Below are 25299 nucleotides of genomic sequence, written 5' to 3' on the forward strand. Positions count from 1 at the left end.
ATTTTGTTACTAATACATTTAAATGAAAACCAAAATTAACTATAAGCCTACCTATTTTATGCAGTAAAGTTTACATCAGTCACATAATTTTGTGTGTATTCTTTGCAATATTTTTCTTAAAAGTCTCATTTACCATACTGAGACTAATACTAAATATGAAACATAATTTGTTAAAATCATTACAATGTTTTTTTAAATATCATTTTCAAGAACTTAAAAACATGAGGAAAAGCTGAATGTTTAAAACAGCAGATTCCACTGCACAAAATAATTAAACTGGGTTTTAAAAATATAAGAGTATAGAAAGCAGACCAGAGGAAATTAAACAGACTAGCAACTAAAACAAACACACAAAGAAAAACAAACTATATTCTCTCGGCAATCTTCATAATTTTCTGAAATTCCTAAATTATTCGCTCTTAAATAAATTACTTTAAATACAGTAAAAGAAACTGCTTATGTGGAGCTAACAGAATACCTGGACGTAAGTGAGAACAGCAGATAATTTTGAAGCCAGCAATACATTGCTATATTGAAGTCAAGGATAATATGAATATAGTGACATTAATAACAGGGGAAAAAGTATTTTGAAATTGTCCAAAACACTGAAAGGTATTTGAATAAAAGATTATTATTCTTTTCACTTTGTTAGCATTGTCTATATAACATATCATGAGGGTAGTTAAAAGAGAATATTTCGGAAATCAGGTACACTAGCTGTCTAGAAAGACCTGCCAAAAAACAAAAATAAAAGAGTGGAAGGATAAAAAGAGAAGAATTTCACCAGTGTGCTCAACCTGACTCTAGAACTGAAATGTCCAAGTTCTGTACCCTCTCTAATCCCTAAAACTAATCAGACCAGCGAGGTAGCAAGGAGTCACAAGTTACTAGTGGCCAGCGGCTTCCATAAAAGACAACACAGCCCTGACTAGTGTGGCTCAGTGGGTCAGACATCATCCACAAAGCAAAAGGTCACCAGTTTATGATTCCCAGTCAGGGCACATGCTGGGTTGTGGGCCAGTCCCCTGCTGGGGCACATGGGAAAGGCAACCAATAAATGTTTCTCTCCCTCCCTTCCCCCCTCTCTAAAATATAAATTTAAAAAATATTTTTTAAAATAAATAAAAGACAACACAGATATAGAACATTTCAATCACTATAGGGAGGTCAACTGGATAGTGCTGATCTATAGATTTGTATGCATTTTATCATAAGACCTTGTCACCTAATCTGCAAGCAGTAACAGTCTCTCTTGCCTCTCCTGTCCTCTCTGCTATGAGCTTAGACCCAACAGGGCAAGTAAGACAGCCGGAGACTTTTTTGCAGGAGGCATAGTAAAAAGGAGAGGAGGGGCAAATGGAGCAGAGGCTGACATATCCCCTTCAATTCAGCAGCAGATGGTTCCGGGTGTAATCAGTCTGGCTTTTAGAACAGTGGAGAAGGGAAAACAGAGGTTGTTGGAACATTTAAAAGCCTGGAGCTTATTCAGGAAACTAAAAACTGTAGAAAAACTTTCTCTTTGTTTGCAAAGCAATTACCCCAAAGGGTGATTTATATCATAAATGGTTTTAGGTGATCCTGATGTAGTTTGAGAGTGAAAGGTCAGCAATCACCAACTCATGAACAAAATGCCACATGAAATTATTCTGACTCACACTCACATTTTGCTACCCTCAAGGTTACGGGCGCAAAGAGGTGTATACTCACACACAGCCTGAGTTCCTACTCACACAGGAAACCTCCAGAAAGAAAGCATCACCCTGCAGTCCTGCGTGCAGGTGGGGATGGGGGTGGGGATGGAGAAGGATACATCCACCATAGGAGAGAAACAGTGGCCAAGGAAGACCAATATCCTCATTAAAACAAAACCCAATGGGACAAGGACATGTCAAGTGCTTTCTTTTACATAAGGAGGAAACCAGTGAAAAAAAGAGATAACTGCTCCCCAGGATACCCAACTGCTGGTGCAACTAGAATTGTAATCCAACGCTCATTACAACGTATCTTTTTTTTTTTTTTTTTTTTGATGCATCAAATATTGCTTTAAATGGCTGAAATACAGGAATTTTGGTTTAATGATTGAACAGTTTGCCATGTGAATGGTTACGTAACATAACCTCTGTCACTTCTGAAAAGCTGCTGAAAATCTATAAGCCCTACGAGTTTTCTTTCTTTGACCAGAACCCAAAGTTTCATCGCCATCCTTTTATACTTTGTAGTCACTTTGTCCTTCGATCTTCCTCAGGCCTCCCCTTCCAGCCCAGCTGGCACAAATCCACCTTCTTTCCCCTCCCACGTGCCAGCTCAGAAAGCCTTCTGCCAGGCTCCTCGGAGATGACAGAACACAGTGCTCTGTGCACTGGTATGGGCACCCCACCTACACGAACCTCACTCCTACCCTTCCGATAAGGCAGGTTTTGCCAAGACCATTGAGGACAGACCTGCTGGAGAAAACTAAACAGGAATCACTTCCTTCAAGCTCAGTCAGAAGTCAGAGCCTTTGCTCCCCAAGTCCCAGGGTGAGATCTAATTACAGGATGCTGGCATCCAGACCCAGGGAACAGGGCAAACCCATTTTAATGCAGTCCCGTAAGTATGCTGTTTTATGACACAGTTACAGCTTTTATGGGAAGCAGTTAGGTAATATATATCTAGAACCTCAAAAAACAATTACCCTTGAATGCTTATTTTCTGCCAGGTACTAAGGACTTTAAATAAACCAACTCATTAATCCTACGACTATCACCTCTGAGAAAGAAATGATTACTCCATTTTCAGAGCTGGAAAACAACAGGAACCAAACAGAATGGCCGAATAAGGTTTGTCAGCTCTTTTCACCCTAGGTGGGCCAGTGAGGCCATGCCTTCAGGGTAACAGTGTGTTCCTCCCTGCCAACTCCACAAGCAGAGCTGGAGGGCCCTGGCCTCCTGGCCCAGGCCCGGCAGGAGAACGGACACCCAGCATTCCTCTCCACTAGCCCCCTAGGTCACACGCATTCACAGCTCCAGGGTCCTAGGCTCAGATCACTGCAACTACGCCTGCCTTTAGTGTCAGTCCATCCTGGAAGGTGCAGTCTGGGTTCACAAGGGTGCTTTTACAATACAGAGACATTCTAAACTCTCTGCCTCCCCGCCCCCCCCAAAAAAAAACACAGTTAATTCCTCAGACAAAAAGCACTCGAGCTTGATAACTTTTCATAAAGGGGCTAAGTAATGGGAGGAGAATGCGCCTGGAGTGGGCCAGCCATGGTGGCCAGGACCCTCCCATCCACTACCAAGAGCAGCCACTTGATGGCAATCTTAATCTATTCCCTTGAAATTCTTCCGCAGAGAGACCCCGGGAGGGCAGGAGCGCCAAGAGTGGGCTGCATGCACAATGTGGACCGTGCTAGCCAGCAAAGGCACTTTGCTTCACCTGTGTGTGCAGAGGCAGGTGTGTAAAAATATGGGTAAAGAAAGACTCTGCCACCATTCTCCCTTGGGTTACACTTCCACGTCCACAGACCTCAGTAGGGGCCAAGGTGTACGTGACTATACAGGTTCTGCAGTCAAACAACTCAGAAAGATGGAAATCTCTCAGGCCCCGTGGCATATTCACACTGGGCTTCCCATCAACAGACTGAAGTGTAAGGTAGACAGTTGGTAACAAACAGGATAATAAATCAATGGCAAGCACATGCTTCTTGTCTCAGCACCTTGTTCCCTGAAACCACAGAAAAAAAGCCAAAAATTAAAGAAGGCAACTTTCCTCAGTAGAAGGTGCAACACCTGTTGAATAAAGCAGCCCAGTGCTTCCCTTCTTATCTAAGTTGTAAAAGAGGACAAAGAAATAAGAAACTATGTACATCTTCTGGAATAAAGGCTCTCCAGGAAAAACAATACACTATAAATTGCATTCATGATACTCTTATTTTCAGTGGCAGGGAGAATAACATAAAAATGTGGAGGGGGATGGGGTGGGGCGGTGGGGAGCAAACAGTATTATCATCAGAAAATGGCACGTTATCTTAGCCTTAGTCATTACTATTCTTTCACACAGTTCAACCTGGCTTCGTAACTCTTGGCTTCTCGATTTATAAGAGTTCAAGCAGAGAGTGGAGAGTTTGCCAATATTTTCCTCTGAGGGATTCAGAAAGTGCCAGCTGAGAGCCTTCCAGCTCACCCTTTAACACTTTCCAACTGAGTAAACTGGAAAGGCCCCTTTCAAGCAGCACTAGTAGTCGGAAGCTGGGTAAACTGCTGGGTGAGAACAGGGTAAAGTCACTAGGGTACAGGCTCAGCAATGTGCAATGTAGATCCCTCTGGAACATACCAAATCTCCTGCAAATGCAAACGGTAAATATGGAATATTTCCACGGTATGATCATATCTGAAGAGGGTTTGTACACCTTCTAGAAATCACTCTAGAAGGTGAGATGCAATTTTCAAAAACATAGATTGCAAACTCTGGGTCTTTCATGAATACCCCAATCATATCCAATGGAAGGAGAGGGTCAGAAAAGAGTTAACTGCTTCCAAAGTGGAGGCCCGTGGTAGCTTCCTTCCTGCATGAGAAGGCAACATAACCCATTCAGAGCCATAGAAAACTGTAAGGAAACTGCCACTTCAGACAGCACCAGAAACTGGCGTGGGAAGTCTCTGGCCCAGATGTCTCTCAGATGTCTCTGCCTCTCATCAAGGCCAGGTGCCAAGCATTATGAGAGTGCCCAGCTACCTGCCAAGGGAAATGTGGACCTGGTTAAGGAATAACGCAGAAGACAGTGGCGGAACAGGTCACACAGGAAGGAAGGGGCCCGGTGTGTAGAAAGAGCTGAATCATTAGATCCCAAGTGTGAATGAGCCAAGAACACTAATGAAAGGTCAGGGAACAGGGCAGAGAGAAGAGGAACAGGGTCTCAAAATATCAGGCATGAGACAGCCTTAAAGCTCTCCTTGGCACAACACAGGACAGCCTGGCTGACAGGCTGGGCTGACACTCCTCAATCCGCAGGTCTAAGGTTGTAAAACAGCTCATGTTTCTCCCTTACTGTCTTCAAACATCCTCTAATGAGAGACGTGTACTGTTTTATGATCTTTTGGGAAGAATTTATGAAAAAGCTGAATCTGGGACTCTGCAGAAGCATCCTAAAGACAACAGAGAAAGCTAGAAGCCTGTATGAGATTTAGCAGCAGGGGGACTGAGTAACAAACTATAAACTAAGGGATTTATGGACTGTAGAGTAATGTCCCCAAAGCATCTCTGGTTATCACTTTTCTGGCTTTAAAGACATACCATACAGGACTCTGATGATTTCATGTGGCTCAAGTCTTAACAGGTTATTTCTAAAAGCTAAGCAAAATGCCCTCTAAATTTGAGGGATACAGGATCTAAGAAATTCATAAGCAAAGCAAAACTGCACTAGTTCATGGTGGGAAATCTGATAGTAATTAAAGCTCCATAAATGTGCACACCACAAAATTCAATTCACGAAATGGGTCAGATTGAGAAAACACATGACGCCTTTCTCCAAGCAAAAGGAGGTAGGTGACATCATTGACAGGCGTGAACACAGACAAACAAACTCCAGGCATGAGCAAGTCACGAGCAAGTCACCTCTGATGGCGTGCAGGCCTATCTCATTACCTCACCACAGGGTCTTTCCTTTCCATACATGTTGAGAAGCAAACATGGCTGGAAAGCACTGCTCTAAATTTTATTTACAACATAACAGTCAGGCAAATAAGATGAAGTCCCCCAACCTCATATAAATCCCATGACATTTGCAAGAAAAATCAACAACAGAAACATCCTTCCAGCATCATCTCAATTGCCAATCCCCTCCCAAACCCTTAAGGCCTTTGATTCACCCTGTTTGCCCTTTTCTTAGGGCTCCTGGCCTTCTGAACCACTGACCTTTGCAAATGAATCATGTTTCGAACCCCACTGACGTATGGTATTGAGGTTAACCCAAGTAGTCTCACAAAAACAGGCACTCAGTAAATAAGTCCAAGCTTAATTCCATCCAATTGGGAGGAACAATAATTTTTCTAAGGTCAAACAGCTCTTAGGGTTTCTTGATGTGATGTACCAGTAAACTGTCCAAGTATCACTTAAGCACAAAAGGAACCATGTTGCAGATTAACAAGGAAATTAACTTAATCTAAAATTAAAACCAAATAAAATCATCACCACCTCAAAGCACTAGACCATTATGGACGAAGGTGTCCCCCCGCCCTGACTCCAAATTCCGATTTGAAGGCCCCCTAACACCCAATGTGACTGTTGAATGAAGTCATAAGGGCGGGGCCCTCATCACTAGGGCTGGCGTCCACAGAAGAGACACCAGTGCACTCCCTCTCTCAGCCCTACGAGGACACAGCCAAGAAGCCATCCTTCACCACACACTGAATTGGCTGGCACCTTGGATTCTGGACTTTCAGCCTCCAGAATGATTAGAAATAAATTTCTGCTGCTGTCTATAGTATGGCAGCACAAGTTTACTAATATATTGACTTTCACCACAGCCACACGAAAATGAACGGAAATTAAGATCTGACCACGTGGCCACCATGTGCATAAAGGCCTTCAGACAGATGACAGGCTCCTCACAAGAATCAATCTCACTGAAAACACTGTTAGCAGAGAAGGGACATGACTTGTGATGCCTCTTCAGCTTTGCGTTTGGGGGAAAGCCAAATCTGAAGCCCCAGTTCCAGAATTTCTTGAATTACACATCAAGGCTGCAATTTCTTAATACGTACTCACAGACTAAGTGGTGCTGCAAGAGAAAAATAAAAGTATCACAAGAAAAAGGTCACACTGAAGAGGGTAGGGTGTAAACTAGAACTGTTCAAAAGCTCATCTGTGGTCTGAACTCACATGACAGCTCAGAACCAAAACTGTGATGCCAATTTCAGGCAGAGAATCCAGCTCTGCAAATGACACTAAGAGATGATGCATGTCATTCATGAGAATGTCCAACTGTGGGGCTCTTATTCAAGCTCTGGCTGATGCCTTCCTAAGCTGGGGCCTCTAAGAGCTGCTTACTGGACACATGTGAGCCTATGGCTCTGAGGCACTTTCCAGCCTCTGCAGGTGCTCTCAGGCATCTGGTACATTCTGGGAAAACACCATAAACCCACGTGTAATCATAACAGCTTCTAAAAACGGAGACAAACCCCCAAATGAGCACATACTTTAAAGAAGTCAAATGCACTGGAAGGAGGGAACTTTCCTGGAGTGATAGAAAAGTCTTCCATCTATGCTGGAGTGTTGGTCAGAAGGGTATATGTGCATGTATTTGTAAACTCATCGAACTGTACACTTACAATATGTAATGTCACAGAGTGTAAAGTTTTCATCAATTAAATTATATATATATATGTGTGTGTGTGTGTGTGTGTGTGTGTATATATATATATATATATATATATATATATATATATATATATAATTTTTTTTTTTTAAACCAGCCCTGGCTGGTATGGCTCAGTGGATTGAACACCGGCCTGTGGACTGAAGGGTCACTGATTTAATTCCCAGTCAGGGCACATGCCTGGGTTGCAGGCCAGGTCTCAGTTGGAGGTGTACAAGAGGCAGCCAATTGACATTTCTCTTGCACATCAATGTTTCTTTCCCTCTTTCTCCCTCTTTTCCCCTCTCTCTAAAAGGTAATTAATAAACTAATTAATTAAAAACAAGGTCTGGAGTCAGAGTCCTGGGTTCAAGTCCTCACTTAACATCTGAGACTCACTAAACCCACAAAATTATGTTAACAATAGTATAATTTGTATACTGTTGTAAGAATTATAAGCAGTAACTAATTTTTTCTTAAAAGCCTGATTTTAACTTAAAATACCAAGCAATGTATCTTGTACCTAAATACTAAATAGGCTTTCAACAAATGTGGTTCAAAAAGAAAGGGTAAAAGGATGACCCCAGTCCAAGAATCTCTACGATGAGACATAATTATGAACAAACGTGCACTCTGGTGACAAGGAAACAGAATGGGCTCTGATCGGAGGGCCTAGAGCTCACGGTGTATGCATTTCCCAAATGAAATCTGGAGTCCGAAGTAGGACACCCCTACTTCTGAACAGAGTGGACCACATCCAGCCACAGCATGGCTGGCATGTGCACTGGTTCCCACAGCATGTGCTCTACAGAGCACCCAGGAGTTGTGCACACCACAGGAATGAAGCTTTTCTCTCATGGAACTTAAAATATGCTGTGGAAAGAGAGCTTATAATAAACAACAACAATAAAAAGTTAGGCAGTGAGAAATTCTATGCACAAAAATACAAGGTAAGGAGCTAAGGGGTAACTAACAGAATGGCACACTTTTTAATGAGATGTTCGAGGAAAGACTCTTCAATAAGGGTGCATTTGAACAGAAACCGGAAATACAGAAAGAGATCAAATCACATAGGTAACTACAAGGAGAGAGTTCTGGGTAGAAAATTAGCAAGTGCAAAAATTCCAGGGCAAGAGTGTGCTTGGTGTACTTGGAATAGCAGGAACACTAGTCCAGGTGAGATGCGAGGCGAGGGAGAGGGAGGCAGATGAAACCAGAGAGATACTGGGGCCCACAGCAAGTGGCCTTCTTTCATGCTGAGAGATGGAAGGACCCTGCATTCATAAAGGACTATGCTGGCTATTGCCTGGAGGAAGGTAAAAAGACAGAAGGTAAGAGAGCATTATGAGTTCCAATCTAAGCTAGAGGTTGTAGACTAGCGGCGGTGGGGCAAATTCAGATACAGAAGATGTGAATTAAAAATAAACACATTTGCTAAAGGACAGAAGACAAACCAAGGAAGAAATAGGCCCTGGCTGCTATGGCTCAGTGGATTGAGCGTCGGCCTGCGAGCCAAGTGTCGCTGGTTCGATTCCCAGTCAGGGCACATGACTAGGTTGCACGACAGGTCCCCAGTTGGGGGCATGAGTGAGAGGCAACCACACAGTGATGTTTCTCTCCCTCTCTTTCTCCTTTCCCTTCTCTCTAAAAATAAATAAATAAATAAAAATAAATAAATAAAAAGTTAGAAAGAAAAAAAAAAAAAAAAAAAGAATGTGACATGCAGGAAAATCCTGCAGGACAATGGAGCTCAGATATCACACACACCCCATACCTGCCGTAGCCACCCAACTCTCTCTTCTAAGTGACATTACCTATGTTGTATGCCCCTCCTACTAAAGGGGTCCATGAATGATGACGTAAGCACGGAGCTTACAAAACTGACAAAACTTGGGGCACAAAACACAAAGGGGTGGGAAAGAGAAACATAAGAACGCATTGACCTCCATAGGCACCTCCATTCTTAACTATGAAATCTCTGCCTGCAGCCATGCCTACTGCGAGTCTGGCGCCTCACCCTCACTTAAATTGCATTTCTGGTTCTAATCAGTCTTCAGCATGACCCATTCCTTCCCGTTAAGCTTGTGATCCAGGCTCAAAATTCCTCATCTGAAAAATGATGAGTCTGACCTATATAACTCTAAAAGGTCCTCCCTGCTCCAGCCATCCACAACTCCGTGGCCACAGGGCTGCAGTTAGGCTCGCCGCTCCCTGAGTGCCAGAGCAGTACAAGCAGACCAGCCACAGAAACCTGTCCCCTGTGTACTGGCAGGCCCTCACCTCTGCCCCCACACCACCCCATCACAATCCCCTGCCGCTGCACAGACTCCTCCGGCTTCCAAGGCTCATGGAATGCCACTTCTTTCAAGAGGCTTTGCCTGAAAGCTCCGCATCATCTGCCTCACACTAGCCTCTTCACACTAGACCAAGGAGTCACACACTTCTGATTTTTAAAGCATTTCTACAGTATTTTTTTCTGCTTCCCTCATTCCAGGCCACATATAGTTTTCTCATGTTGAAACATGTATATCTAACAATTAGAATCTTATAAATTATGATGACTTACACTTGTGATTGGAAGCATATTTTTCCCTTAATGAGACATAAAATGAGGGCTTATCACTCAATTACATTTTAGATAGAATGAAATAAAGTAATCTGACTCCAAAATAAGCAACTGGACTTCAGTTTTTCTCACCCACAATACCTCCAACATCTAAAGCCTCTCTCGGACACTGACCAAATGGAAGCTCTATCAAGAAATGACCCATCTGTATTGTTTAGGGCATAAACTGACTACTACAAGAAAGCACAGAGAAGGAAGTTAAACTTTCTCATTTCTACCATTTTCCACGATAGATGTATCTTTGCTTTTAATGAAGAATAAATTTAAGTTGTTTTGAGTAACAGGTATTTACCCTCATTTCACCCAGCGTTTTTTCACATGGCAGCTGTCTCAAGAGATCAGGGACACAGGTAAGAAAGGTCTCAGAGACTGGCATGTTAGAGAAAACTTAAAACCCAACCTGCAGCATCTGCTCTGAAGCTTGGCTATGCTCCTTACAGTTTACATAGTACACCAGCACTTACCCATCAGTGGTTCAAGGTGGACAAAGCAGAGGATTAGCCTGTTGTTTTTTTTTAATTATTTGTTTGTTTATTTTATTTTTAGAGAGAGGGGAAAGGAGAAAGAGAAGGAGAGAAACATCACTGTGTGGTTGCCTCTCACTCGCGCCAACTGGGGGACCTGACGTGCAACCTAGTCATGTGCCCTGACTGGGAATCGAACCAGCGACACTTGGCTTGCAGGCCGACGCTCAATCCACTGAGCCACAGCAGCCAGGGGATTAGCCTGTTTTGGGGTTGGGGTCCTCCGTGTAGTACCTGAAAGCTTCAGGCTAAGGGAAGGCAACCCCATGACATTCATTTCAAACATGACTCCATAAATAAACTTCTGTTCATCAAGCAAGATGCCTAATTTTTACAATTTTGACTTAAAAGTTATTTTTATGTTGTAAACAATGGATTTGCAGGACTTGGCTCCATGTTACAATCCACAAACATCAGGAATCTTCAAGACAATTTTGAAGTATGTCCAAAGTTCTACTCCTTAAAAACAAGGGGAAGGCCCTGGCTGGTGTGGCTCAGTAGATCTGAGTGTTGGCCTGCAAACCGAAAGTTCAGTGGTTCAGTTCTCAGTCAGGGCACATGCCTGGGTTGCAGGCCAGGTTCCCAAGTTAGGCATGTGCAATCAATCATCAATGTATTTCTGACACATTGACGTTTCTCTCCCTCTTTCTCCCTCCCTTCCCCTCTCTCTAAAAGTAAATAAATAAAATCTTATTTAAAAACAAGAAAACAAGGCGTCTCTCCCTATATCTACATTTCCAACTTTGGTCCTCGGCTACAAATTGGCAGTTGTGGCCGGAAAGGCTGCTGTCCCCTCTCACCACTGAAATGAGATAGCTGACGGTGATCTGATTGCCAGCCTGCTGGTTCGACACCAGTATTAAAGGTACAAATCTCTTATCTCAAGGTGAAGAAACAGAAGAAATGAATGCATGTGTGTGCCTACAGCTCAAGTTAGAAGGGTAACCATCAGAAGAAGTACAATTTTTTTATTCTATTTAAGCACAAGGTCTAATAAAGCCCGGAAACATGCCCCCCGATTCAAAAGAAAAGTTACTCCTACAAATTCTTATTTTGGGGATCCTATCTTTAGGGGGAGGTTCCTAAGTTATTTAACTGAGCAGAGGCTGAAAGCAGGGGAGCTCTGGTATACAATGGCAGGGTTTCAATCCCACTCTACCCCAACCTGGTTGTGTTGGCAATTGCTAATCCACTCTAGTGTACAATCTGCTTATCAATGAAATGGTTTGTTCTGAAGATTAAATAAGTAAAATATGGGTGAAGTGCTAGGACAGTAACTGGCAAATAGTAAGCACTCAATAGAAGTTATGTATTACAACCAGTACCCACAGGATGATTTTAAGAAGAGGACCCACCCAGCTTCCCTTACATCTGGTCAAGTCTCTTCAGCTGGACACAAGGCTTGCTGGATCTCAAAGGATGTTTACAGGAGGCAAATTAAATTCAAATGCATACATCTGGTCAAGACGGCAGCCTAGGTAAACATGGCTTACCTCCTCACACATCAAAATTACAACTAAATATAGAACAACCATCCCTCCTCAAAACAGTCAGAAATCGAGTTGAATGGAAGTCTGACAACTACGGAATTAAAGAAACCACATCCATCCAGACTGGTAGGAGGGGCGCAGATATGAGACAGGCTGGACCCACACACATGTGTGATGGATGAAAATTTGAGAAGGATATCTCGAGAGCTAGGAGTCCCAGCCGCAACACCAAACGCCCCAGCCCAGGGTTCCAGGGCCATGAAGATAAGTCTCCATAAATTCTGGCTGCAAAAACCAGCACGGATTGAGTCAATGGATTAAGAAACTGCTGGAGCCCCAACCAGTTCCTCTTAAAAGAACCCACACAATGACTCACCTACTCAGACTCACTCCCTCTGAGCTCCAGCACCAGGGTAACAGCTTGGAAGCCACCAGTGGCATACAGGGAGCAACTGAAGTGTCTGGCATCAGTGCCAGCAGAGGCCATTGTCCCTTTGCTAAACCCTCCCCCCACACAAAACAGCCACCTGGATCCAGATTTGGGACTCTGTCAACCTGGCTACCACGGTTTGCCCCGCCTTGGAGATCCCCAGAGACTCCGCCCCACCCAACTTAAAACACCCAGCTGTTTTTCCATAAAAATGGCTGGTCTTGGCTCATGCTTCACAACTTCCTAAATCCTACCAAACAAGCAACAGCTGGCCTAGGTGAGCTCTAGGTCAGGCACTACGACCAGCTTAGATTCACAGTTTGGCTTCGACCTGGGAAGCTCCAAACCCAGCACAGGTGGCAGCCATCTCAGATTAATTTATAGCTCAGACAGGGTGGCCCCAGGCAGAACACAGGTGGGGGCTGACCGTGGTCTGCACCACCCAAGAAACCCCAGGGCCAGCACACCCTGTGGACAGCTACAGACCGCATTGGAGCACCACCACCTAGCCCCTGCACAGCTGATTCTCCACAGAGGGCAGAGTGTTGTGGTCAGTAGTCACAGCCAGCCCTTCCAACTAACTGGCCTGGGTGAATCCCTCCCGCTGACCTGCCAGCAGCAAAAGGAGGGTGCACTCAGCCCACGTGAACGGTGAACCTCAAGTACCCAGCTTGCGTGACAGGGGAGGCTGTGCCACAGAAGCCTACAGGACACCTACTACATCAGGCCACACTACCAAGACACGGAGTCAAAGCAACTCTACCTAATACACAGAGACAAACACAAGGAGGCTACCAAAATGAAGAGACAAAGAAATATGGCCCAAATGAAAGAAGAGATCAAAACTCCAGAAAGAGCGCTAAACATTCCCAGACAAGGGAAAGCTAAAGGAGTTCATCATCACCACTCCCTTATATGAAATATTAAAGGGACTTTATTTAAGAAAAATATCAAAACTATTAACATTAAAATGACAACAAATTCACAACTATCAACAACTGAGTCCAAAAAATAAAAACAAAAGAAAACAAGCAAACAACCAGAATAGGAACAGAATCACAGATATGGGGATCATTTGGAGAGTTAACAGCTGGGAGGGGGAAGGGGGAGAAATGGGGAAATGATGCAGGGATTAAGAAGCATAATTGGTAGGTACAAAATAGACAGGAGGAAGTTAAGAATAATATAGGAAAGGGTGAAGGCAAAGAACTTACATGCACGACCCAGGGACATGAACTAAGGAGGGTGGAATTGCCAAGGGAAGGGGGGTATTGGGCGGAGGAGGGCAAAGGGAAAAGAAATCAGGACAACTGTAACAGCATAACCAATAAAATATACTTTAAAAAAAAGAGCTAAACAAAATGGAGATAAGCAATCTATCAGATACAGAGTTCAAAATAATGGTTGTAAGGATGCTCAAGGAACTTAGTGAGGGTATCAGCAGCATAAAAAAGATCCAGTCAGAAATGAAGGATACACTAAATGAAATAAAGAACAATTTACAGGGAAACAACAGTTGAGTAGATGAAGCCAAGAATCAAATCAATAATTTGGAACACAAGGAAGCAAAAAACAACCAATCAATCAGAACAAAAAGAAGGGAAAAGAATCCAAAAGAACGAGGACAGGATAAGCAGTCTCTGGGACAACTTCATGAGGTCCAACATTCATAGGGGTGCCAGAAGGAGAAGAGAAGCAAAAAGTTGGAACTCTATTTGAAAAAGTAATGAAAAAAAGCTTCCTTAATTTGGGGAAGCAAATAGACATGCAAGTCAAGGAAGCACAGAGTCCCAAACAAGATGGATGCAAACACGCCCACTCCAAGATACACCATAATTAAAATGCCAAAGGTTAAAGATGAAGAGAGATTCTTAAAAGCAGCAAGAGAAAAGCAGTTAGGTATCTACAGGGGAGTTCCCATCAGACTGTCAGGTGAGTTCTCAAAAGAAACTTTACAGGCTCGGTGAGATTGGCAAGAAATACTCAAAAGTCATGAAAAGCAGGGACCTACAGCCAAGATTGCTTTACCCAGCAAAGATACCATTTAGAATCGAAAGGCAGATAAAGAGCTTCCCAGACAAGAAAAAAACTAAAGGGGTTCAGCAGCACTAAACCATTATTATATGAAATATTAAAGGGGCTTATTTAAGAAAAAGAAGATCAAAACTATGAATAAAATAGCAAAAAAATAAATATCAACAAATAAATATAAAAAACAAAATAAGCAAACAAGAACAGAGACAGAATTATGGATACAGAGAGCATTTTGATGGTTGCCAGATGGGAGTGGGATGTGGGGGAATGGGTGAAGAGATGAGGGGATTAAGAAGTACAAATAGGCAGTTACAGAAGAACCATGGGGATGTAAAGTACAGTATAGGAAATGGAATAGCCAAAGAACTTACATGCATGACCCATGGACATGAACAATGGTGGGGGGATTGCCTGAGGGTGTGGGTGGTGCTGGGTAGAGGGGCAGCAAAGGGGGAAAACCTGGGACAACCATAATAGCATAATCAATAAAATATAATTTTAAATTTTCAAATACAGCTAATACCTCCCCCCTCTCTTACTGTGTTATTATGTATACTCATTATTTCTGCAGCATGTTATTTAAATGTCCCTAATTTATCAGTCCCAGTGGGCTACGGGTCCTCAAGGAGTAGCTGTAGCCTTAGCCTTTGCCGGCCCTTTCTTAAGCTTTGTCGATTTATTACAGCCAGATAGAGTGACACTATCTACAGCAGGAACTGGAAAAAGTAGACAAAAGGCTGACAATCAGCAAAAAGCTTAGCGCTGCCTCCTAAGCCTGGTTATAACCAATGAGCTGTAGTGATGGTTCAGTTCCTACACAGACAATCCACGAGACCATTCACAACTCCCATTCACTTCCTCTAGAAGGACAAAAATTTCATTCCCTGTCACTTTAAAACCACAAAAGCAAGATGGATGGCAAACATGGATTTTACTATCTTATGTCTGCTTGCATTATTACTGCTACACTAGACCTGCACAAATGGGGCAGCTGAGCTCAGCCCCTCAGATACAGACTGCCGCTGTCTGTACACTGTTAACAGATACCAGACCCCAACCCGCCTCACATGAGAGGGAAGAGCAAAAGGCTGCCTGTTCAGCATCCTAGTATGCAAATGACTTTGTGGAGGTGATGTCAATTCAAATCAGATCCGATATTATGTCACGCCCATTCTATTGTTAATGCAAAATACTCAAAACTGAATTTTCCCAGGAAACTCTTGTAGGGTCAATCACGCAGAAACATCTTTGTTCAAAAACTAATAGGAGAAAAAAACAAAACACCTTGTTTTCAACACTACTGTTGCGAAGATATGGTGTAATTTTCATCTCTTATGTGTTTTAAATTAAGTACTAGATTCAAAGTTACACAACCTGAACTGTAATTCCAGTTCTGCTACTGGATATTAAATAACCGAGTGAGAGTTAGAAAAGCGGCTACACACTAACACAAAGCCCTGGAGGATGTTTACTCAGCTTGCAGGTGAAAACACCAAGGTGAGTACACTCAGAGGTATGTCATGACCCAAGGTCCCGAAGTGATAAAAGCATGGGGGGGGGGGGACAACAAGGGCCCAAGTGCCCCCCCCATCTGGGGACAGGCACATGCTCTGACCCACAGGCCACCCAGTTTCATACCCCACCTTCCAGCAACGGCTTTTGTACTGGACGGTTTCAAAACTTCACCACCAGAAAAATTTCTGCCACAATCAAAACCAAAACAATGGGGCCCTGGTCCTTGTGGTTCAGTTGGCTGGTTCAATTCCCAGTCAGGGCACATGCCTAGGCTGCAGGTTTGATCCCGTCTGGGTGTGTATAGGAAGCAACCAATCAATGTTTTGCTCTCACATTGATGTTTCTCTCCAAAATGCAATGAAAAAAGTGTCCTTGGGTGAGGATTAAAACAAACAAACAAACAAACAAAAAAACCCTGGACCAATGGAATTATTTCAACTTTTAAAAAGGAACCTTGAGAGGTTGGGGAACTAACAATAACAAAAAATAAATAAATAAATAAAAAACAAGTACCTTTCATGACTGTTAAAACCACTCTCCCTCCACTGCCCTTTCTTCACCTGCCCCACAATGAAGAGCCCCACAATTGTACGCTGTAATGTACACAAGACAGGGTCACTCTATTGTACACTACGTGCATGATGATCTATTATTACAAAGCATCCATTCAAGCTCAAGTGATACACGCGTACACACATTCAGTAAGAACACTACCTGCAATTATCCCTACTCAAAACCTCATTCAGCCAAAAAATTACTAAACGCTCCCTGCTATTTCAGCTCTCTCTGGATCCCACCCTCCTAGAGAGCACACCTGAGATTCTAGGACATACAGAGAAGGAGTTATTCCCATGGTAACGATTCTGTTTTCCTGTGCTTTCCAGCAACACCAAACAAGAAAGAACACTTTAACATGTTAGCAGCCTTTAAGAAAATTCCTGTTAAAACAAACTGAAGCTCTGAAACAAGGGAGATACATGTGTTTATTTAGAACTACTATTGAAATGCATTATACAGAATAACAAAAAGGTGGCCTTGGGACGCTGCCTGCACAAACATCAACAGGAACCAGAAAAAGGCATATATTCACTGCAATTTCACAATCAAAATGAGGAGTGTTAAAAAAAAGTTGTTTATTAGGGTGAAAAGCAATTAACACAACAAAAACTACCTTTTCTTTATAAAGTTGGTACAAAAAATATTTAAAGCCTTCAATGATCCCAACAGAGATGCCTTTGACAACTTTTCTTAGAATTCTTTCCTTCCCATTGTCAAGCCATTGATGATGATGGGGGGGGGGGGGGGGGGGGGCCGCGGGAGGCACCCCTACATTTAGCCAAACTAGCTGGCAGTGCTTGTTGCTTCTTGAATGACTTACTTTAGTTTTTGTTCTTTTACTCAAATTCCACTTTTATTCAATCCTGGACACCTGGCTAAGTTTTTGTCCTAAAAGCCGATTTCTCCCAGTTAGGTTGTTTTTTTAATTGAGATTCCAAGAGGAGTAAAGCATTACCACTCACGAACAGCAGAATGAAAGAGTGCATTCTTATCACAACACTAAGCTCTAAACCCTTAGGAGCCACCATTCTGCTCTAACTGCAGGATTCAATAATATCTTCCTTACTACCCTCTCAAAAAACTTAATCAAGCCCAACACTGCTCCTTGACTTATTTTCAGTAAGGTCACATCCGAGTAAGGTATTTTCAGTTTGCCCTGACTGGTGTGGCTCAGTGGGCTGGGTGCGGCGTCCTGCAAAGCAAAAGTTCGCTGGCTCAATTCCTGGTCACAGCACATGCCTGGGTTGCTGGTTCATTCACCAGTCGGGGAACATGCAGGAGGTAACCAATCCATGTTTCTATCTCCTTCATGTCTTTCCCTCTCTTCCCCCCTACTTTCCTCTTTTCTCTAAAAATAAATAAACTTTTTAAGTTATTTTCAGTTTACAATGAGTTTAAGTTGAAAATACATGTAATATACCTAACCTAACATAGCTTAGCCCAGCCTACCTTAAATGCCTTAAATGTGCTCAGAACACTTTTAGCCTACAGTTTGGCAAAATGTTCCAACAAAGTCTATTTTATAATAGCGTGCTGAGTATCTCACATAATGTTTTATGTGCATCACTGTCATGCCATCATTAGGTTTAAAAATCATTAACTCGAACCATCCTAAGTTGGGGGACCGCCTATATTTTATGTGAAGCAATGACGAGAACTATCACATCAAATGTTCTCTAAATAGACACGGGGCATACAGTTTACTGTATTACAGGCGGCCAAGGAATAGATGGAACTCTGTCAGTGATTCATGGGGAGCCAAATTGATTACTTGTGGCAACAGATTCCACTACTTCCCTTACTTCTGCAAATGTGAAAGAAACTTCAAAAGGGCCTTTCCTGTTACATGTTGGCTCAGAATTCAGAGGGTTCTTGTGTCAAATCACACAGTACTAGAAAAGACTGAACAAATTTGGGTGCATGGCAGGGAAGTTATCTCACAAAACCCAGCCATGGCCCTGTGGCAACAAAGCAGCAGCAGGTCCTGTCTGTAAGCACAATTTCCAACAAGAGGCTTCCAGACAACTCATCTTGCAACTAAGCAGGATGGAAAGAAACTGGAAGCCCTAAGTGAACCTGTCACTCTGCACCCTGGAAAGTGGCAAGTACCCACATGTGATGACTATTTCCCATGATGAGAGCAAAGATTCTAAGAAAAAACAATCTCATCTTCTTCATCTCCCTGCTCCAAGAAAGTACAAAGCAGAACATGGTCAATTCACATTACCTATAATTCTAAGGGATTAGTAAGTACAAGACAGACTGTGGAATGCCACCACAGCCACACCTCCTGAATAACCAAATGTTTGTGCCGAAATGATTTTTGTCGGATGACTTTATCTGAATCATGCTAAACCCCATTAAAAAAGAGATGTCAGAATGAATTCTGATAGCAGCAAGTTTCCCTGCAGGCTTCAAGGAGCCTTTAGATAACCACACAGCAAGAGGCACACTTCTGCATGCACAGAAATTCTATGCTGCTCTGTACTTGCTGCAGGTAGCAACCTGCCCAACCTGGTCAACATATAAGGAAGCAGGTACTCAGAAAGCTGCTGTGCCAGAAACCAGGGAGGACGGCAGGCACACTGTAGATTTAGGCTACTTCCTCTACAAACAGGCAATAAAAACCAAAGGCTCCACACTACAGGAAGGCCATCAAAGACCTCGCTGTCATACAGAACAATACAGCAGATATCACAGAAAAACCTGTAAAACAGGCTCCACATTCAACCCAGGACCTAGTAAGAAATAAGATTTGCAGCCCTGGTCCTGTGTATAGGGAATGGACTAAGGCACCTTGCTAATTATATTGTGCAGCACATAAAGACACATGAAAATGAACCTATAAATCTTACCAGGATGTCCAGAATTACTGACCATAAGGACCTAGCTTAAAAAGCACAAGTTGCAAAACACACATCCAGTACAGAGACAATACAGAGATTCCAACAAATACTCAACTCACCATTCACCGTTTTCAGGCTCCCAGCAATGCCTTCACCATGCTGCCTCTTCTGGGCATTCTTGAACTCCTTCAGAGACAAATAAAGGACTTTACGTACCACCCTTTCTTCTGACCATGGAATCCCATCACTGTCATCCTGGAAAAACAGAAAGAATAAAAGGGGAGTTACTTAAAAGAAAGCAAGTAAATATTAAGAATCAGAATAAACTTGTAAAAAAATTTTCAAACAAGTATTGTGTGATTAAGACACAGTTGTGGAGATCAATATCACATCGTATGGGAAAGGGACAGACAGCACCCGCTCTTCTGACACCCAGAGAGGCCCAAGCAAAAAGCTCACCCACTGACTGTACACGGGACTGAAGAGAAAGACAAAACCACCTCCCGTCCTTTAGGTACGCACACCCAAAGACCATCATTTTGCCATCCTTCCCTAGCAAAATTCACAAAAGGCAGTTATTACACTCACAGAGTTGTAACTAACCCTTGCGCTGGAGTTCCATAAAGTAAGTAATGCTAGAATGTATACTGCCTTACAAATATGTGCTCCACTCTTTTGGAAATTTTTGTGGTTTGTCATTGGGGGCTGGTGCTACTTTCAAGAAAACTTACAATTCAGTCAGAAGAAATGAAACTGGATCAGCAGTAGCCTCTTAAGGAAATGAGTCACAAATGAACAAGAAAAGAGAGAGGGAGAGAAGACAGAAACTGATCACTGTGGAAAAGGGCAATGGACTGGGAGGGGAGTGGGGGACATAAAAGTCGTCGTCGGCAGCCGTCCGTCTCGAGAGACGATGGTGTAGCTTCTTAAGAGTCTATCTGCACCACTGAGAATGGTTGTGCAGTCCGACTCGGGAGTGACACGGTATCTGTGTCCTCCCGTGTTGAATCGACATCTTGTGATGACACTGGAGTGTCCTCTCCAGTGAAGCTGAAGCTACAGAGCCTGGGCAGGGTGATATGGAGGGTCTGCTGTTGCCCATGCAGCAGACCCCCCCCCTCTCTTCGCAGCTGAAGGGTCCAAGGGAAAGACGGAGTCAATACAGCTTGGCTTCAGGTGCGCCGCAGGAGTTGCCGGTGTTGACTACAACGTCAAACCGCCTTAGGGACTCCGCCTCCGGATTTTCTGTCGGGGTTTACTCCCTTAGCCTTTCCCCTGAAGAGGTATGCCGCAAGGCAGCGGAGGTTTTTTGGAATCAGAGTTTTCCTTCTCTGATGTGCCCTGACTGGAAGATCGAACCAGCGACACTTAGCTCGCAGGCCAACGCTCAATCCACTGAGCCAAACCAGCCAGGGGACATAAAAGTACATACAGGTTAATAACATGTCCTGAAGATCTAATTCAGAAGTGTGCACCCTTATGTCTGTTGTATCAGATCCAATGCAAGTTCTTGAAAGAGGAATGAACAAAATGAAGGCTGGATTGGAAGGTGGGGGTGGGGGTATCAAAGAACTAGCAGCCAGCCCAGAGGCCACTCCAGTAGCAAATATACAAATAAAGATTAGGACTGAAGAAGTGCTGGGGCGGGGGCAGGGGGTGCCCAGCATGGGGAGACACATCAGCAAACTGAGACAGAATAAGAGCCAAATCTGGAAGATGGAGATGGCAAATATCAGAGACTGAACTGAGGTAACTGTTGTAGGGAACCAACTATAAGGTTTTTAAGGTTTAAAGGGTAGAGTCATATGGCTAAGGACATTGATAGGTTCTTCTGTGGATATCTATGCAGGGTTTGCTTATCTAAGAAGCCCTCACATTCACACACCTGCTTCAAGACTTAGCATTTTATAACAGTTTGATTTAGTGATGGAAGTATTTGAGCTTCTCAGATATTTTGGGCCTTAAGAAAATAAGGAAAACAATACTCTGGGTAAAAACAGGATTTTGGATACTCATGTTCCTTTTGCTCAAACAGGGACCCAAATACCCGAGTCAGACTGGTGCTGTTGTACCGGATGTCCAAAAGATTCGTTTTTACTCCCTGCCACTAACTGGTGACATAAAACCTCCATGGGGCTCAATAAGGGGATTGGGTTATCTGAGGTTTATCCCAGCTCTTAAATCCCTAAACTCTGCATAAATACAAACTACATCATAGAAATCCAACCACATAGAAACTCTAGGCCCTAAATGACTTAAGTTGCACTCTTGTTAAGCTTCCAGGATTTCCTAGAATGACAGTAATTCTCCATCTTCTATAGTAAGGGGAAGAGAAGCTCTGGGAAAGAAGGAAACTAGGATTTCCACCTTCCCATCCACACCCTTCACTCCTGTACACCTGCCAAGCTGAGATTTCCGTTACCTATACAGGAAGAAGGTACTTCCTGGTCACTCTCCTGAGAGCCAAGACATCTATTAACCAGTGTGGTGGTTGTGATTCAAACATGAAGGCTAAAAGAAGCCAGCGAATTTTGCCTCAGCCTGACAGGAGGAACACACACAGTTTTTTAACTGCTACTTGATATAAATCCCGAGACACCTTCCAATCACAGAAAAATGAGGCACTCTGACCAGACACATTGGAGCAGCCCAAATAACTAACCCAAGTAAAACAGATGGTTTTGCTACACAACACTTACAAAGCACATGGTAGTTGAATTCACACATATAGCAACTTCCTTGAGTTTGCATGAAAGCTAGTTAATGCTTATTAGGCTGAAACCCACCATTTTCAGCTTCCAAAGTCTACACCACGATGGCTGGGCAGCAGAGTTCTCTTCATCACAACCAAGTTCCTACTCTCATCATTTGCATCGCCACAACAGTTATGTGATTATAAACTATTATTTACTACATACACAGTTTATAAATGAAAATACCTCAAAACTGCTTTCAGTGTAAAATTCCCATGGTGATTTTTCTGCACCCTGTTCAGACTGGTACCTTCATTCTAACTTCATAAGAAAGAATGACACTCTAACAACTGATGTCTAATTAAAACATAAACCATGTAAAAGGAAAACTCCTGCAAAGGAAGATGCATTTAAGGTTTACTTACTGGCACAAGAGCAGCTTCACTGCACGTATAAAAAGTATTTTAAATACAGGAGAAGCAAATCCATGACACAGATTATAGGTTTTCAAATTTTAAACATTAAAAATCAAACTTAAAAAAAAAAACACAAGTGTTCTTTTATAATCTGGAATGCTGGTCAAGACTTGTCACCTGCCTCAAAAGGATGACATAGGTAGGAAATAAACTGACTCTGTTCTGTTTTCAAAAGCTCGATGGGTAGGCAATAATTCAGAAATTAAAAACTAAACTGCCTTTCACAGCTGCAGAGTTATAATGAATCACCCTACACTCACCTTACAGACCAGAGTAGTGGAGCCCCTCCCTAGTGGAATGCCAGATGAAGAATCAAAGGTGTGTGCCCAGCCATGAGGCAAGGCGGAGCTCTCCTAGATGGGTGTCAGGGGAGGCCAGAAAGAAGGTACAGTGATCCCTCACTTATCGTGGGTATTACATGTTCTAGAACCCCCCGCAATAGGTGAAAATCCACGAAGTATGAACCTTACATTTATTTTAGTATTTACTGTACAGTACCACAAAATCTCGCAATATAGCGAAAAATCCGCGATAATTATATATATAATTTTTAATCCTGCGATACAGTGAGGCAGCGATAAGTGAAACGCGATATAGAGAGGGACTAAGTCTAACACTCTGCTGTTCAGAAGAGCCAAGCACTGAGTGCTCTAAAAACCAGTCCTGACATAACTATCATTAAAGGTCAAGCAACTCAACACAAACACTTCTCTCTCTGAGAGTTTATATGACCTCCAACTATAGGGCTTCCTTTTTATTTTCCCTTGTACAGTAGCTGTCTTACTTAATCAGCCATTTAAACAATGTCTGCATGGGGTCAGGAAATCATTTCTCCTGTTCACCACTGTTATCCCAGCACCTAAAACATACCTGATAGTGTACCAGCTCAATAAATATTTCTGGAAACAATATAAACTCAAGCTCAGTATCACTGTTCCCAACTACTTTTACCCATACTCAGCCTGCCAGTGCATAACCTTACTAACATCCAGGATGTTTTAATTAACGTACTTGCAATCACTACAGCTTTTTTGACAAACCATTGCTACCCCCATAAAACACTCCACACAGTGACAAAGCCCAAAGGGCTGGGCTGCACCTCTCATTCTCAGCAGTACGCTTGTCAACTTACTACACAGTGGCTGCACCACCCCTTTCTCAACCACCTAAAAGCCCGCATGGTCTTATAGGGCCCAAATCTAATGACTCTCTCACGGTCTCTTAGCTTCAGATAAATACGGACCAACTTCTTCACAAAATACCTCACTGTTCCTTCTCCCTACCTCCCTCACCATATCTGTACAGGCTCCTTTACCTCTGTATCTCCTGGTATTCTGTCATTATACACCCCCCACCCCCTCACAATCACTTATTCATTCCCAAATCACTATTTTCAAATCAATTAATGTTCCAACTCGTGCCTCAGTATTCAAAAATCCTAATTATCCCCTTTGACCTTGCTAAACCTGGCTCTCTCGTCTTAGGTGGGCATCATGGGGATTTGACAGCACAGCACTGAACAGAGAAAGATCCTTTTTTGGCCTCCTCCAGAATGCTCCAACAAAACCAAGCACCTTGTACATTAAGGACAATATAGGAAAAGAAGCCATTGATACCAGAGTCCAGTAGCTTCATTATGATGCAAATTCGGTTGTCCAGAGTAAGTGCCACTTCTTATGAACTTCATTAAAAATGTAAAAACAGCTAGTCCTTTGGGGTTTCAATAAGACCTCTAAACTAAAAGAACATCAAAAATTGGGGGTACACAATTCAAGCTCCCAAACAATACACCCCCTTCCTCATTCCCACCCCCAATCTCTTACCTGTATTTCCCCAACCTCAAAGCACACGTTTTGCAAAAACTGCCGTAAATAAAAATACTTGGTTCTGTTGACAGGAGGGGTTAAAAAAAAAAAAAATCAAAGAGATCTAGATTCGCTTTGATATTGACTACTAAAAACCACTTACTTTGGCTAATGGAAGATTGAGTAATAAGGCCTGACAGGATTTTCTTTTCATCTGCAAAATATTTACCATTCTTTGAATAACTGGAGAATTTCTTATCAAAAGCAGCAATTGGTCAGAATTGAAACTTGAATGCTTATGGTCATCTTATTATTAAAAGAAAAAAACAGCACAACATAACTGTAGCTACTCAAACTTATAAGACATGTAAGAAAAAGGAGCAGCAGAAGTCGGCACACGAAGACACTACAGTCCTTGGAGCAGGCAGCACTACCTAACCATTATCCAAAACTCACACTCCAGATTAGAGATTAAAGAGCCTTCAACCACCTCCTTCCATAGCCTTGCAACGTTAAGGGTAGTCCACAGACCACCAGAATCTTAACCACTTGGCACAGTGTTAGAAAAGCAGACTTCTGGACTCCACCCAGACCTTAATCAGAATCTGCACTTTAAAATGATCCTCAGGTGATTCCCATGCACATGAAAGTTTCAGAAGGTCTGCTGTGCACACTTGTTCTCCATCCCATACCTATTCATACCACTTTCTAATTCCCATCAGAATACAGGCAAAGGTAAAGATGAGGTGAAACCTCAATATGAATATTTCTAACATCCAACTACTACTGTTGCCTTTTCTCGTCAGAAATAAGAAGTCTATATTAGTAAACCCTGAAAAATCTTCACTGTGACGTTTCTTCACCGAGCTAAAACAAGTGATCAAATGGCATAGGTGGAAAAAAAAAAAACAGAAAAGGCCAGACACTATGAAACACAAGTTGCATGTGTGGTGTCATGTAGTTACTAGA

At 42.8% G+C, this 25299-nt stretch overlaps 1 protein-coding gene across 1 annotated transcript in view; it reads right to left on the minus strand.

Moving 5' to 3' along the window:
• Positions 1 to 25299, minus strand: part of JARID2 (jumonji and AT-rich interaction domain containing 2) — a 259462-nt gene that overhangs the window by 113233 nt on the left and 120930 nt on the right. The window contains exon 2 of the mRNA XM_090269793.1: positions 19476 to 19611. Within this exon, the coding sequence (XP_090125919.1) occupies positions 19476 to 19611 (136 nt within the window). The remainder of the gene's footprint in view (positions 1 to 19475; positions 19612 to 25299) is intronic.

The sequence above is a fragment of the Furipterus horrens genome, unplaced genomic scaffold (assembly GCF_987537825.1).
Source record: "Furipterus horrens unplaced genomic scaffold, mFurHor1.1.pri manual_scaffold_3, whole genome shotgun sequence".
Classification (NCBI taxonomy): Eukaryota; Metazoa; Chordata; class Mammalia; order Chiroptera; family Furipteridae; genus Furipterus; species Furipterus horrens.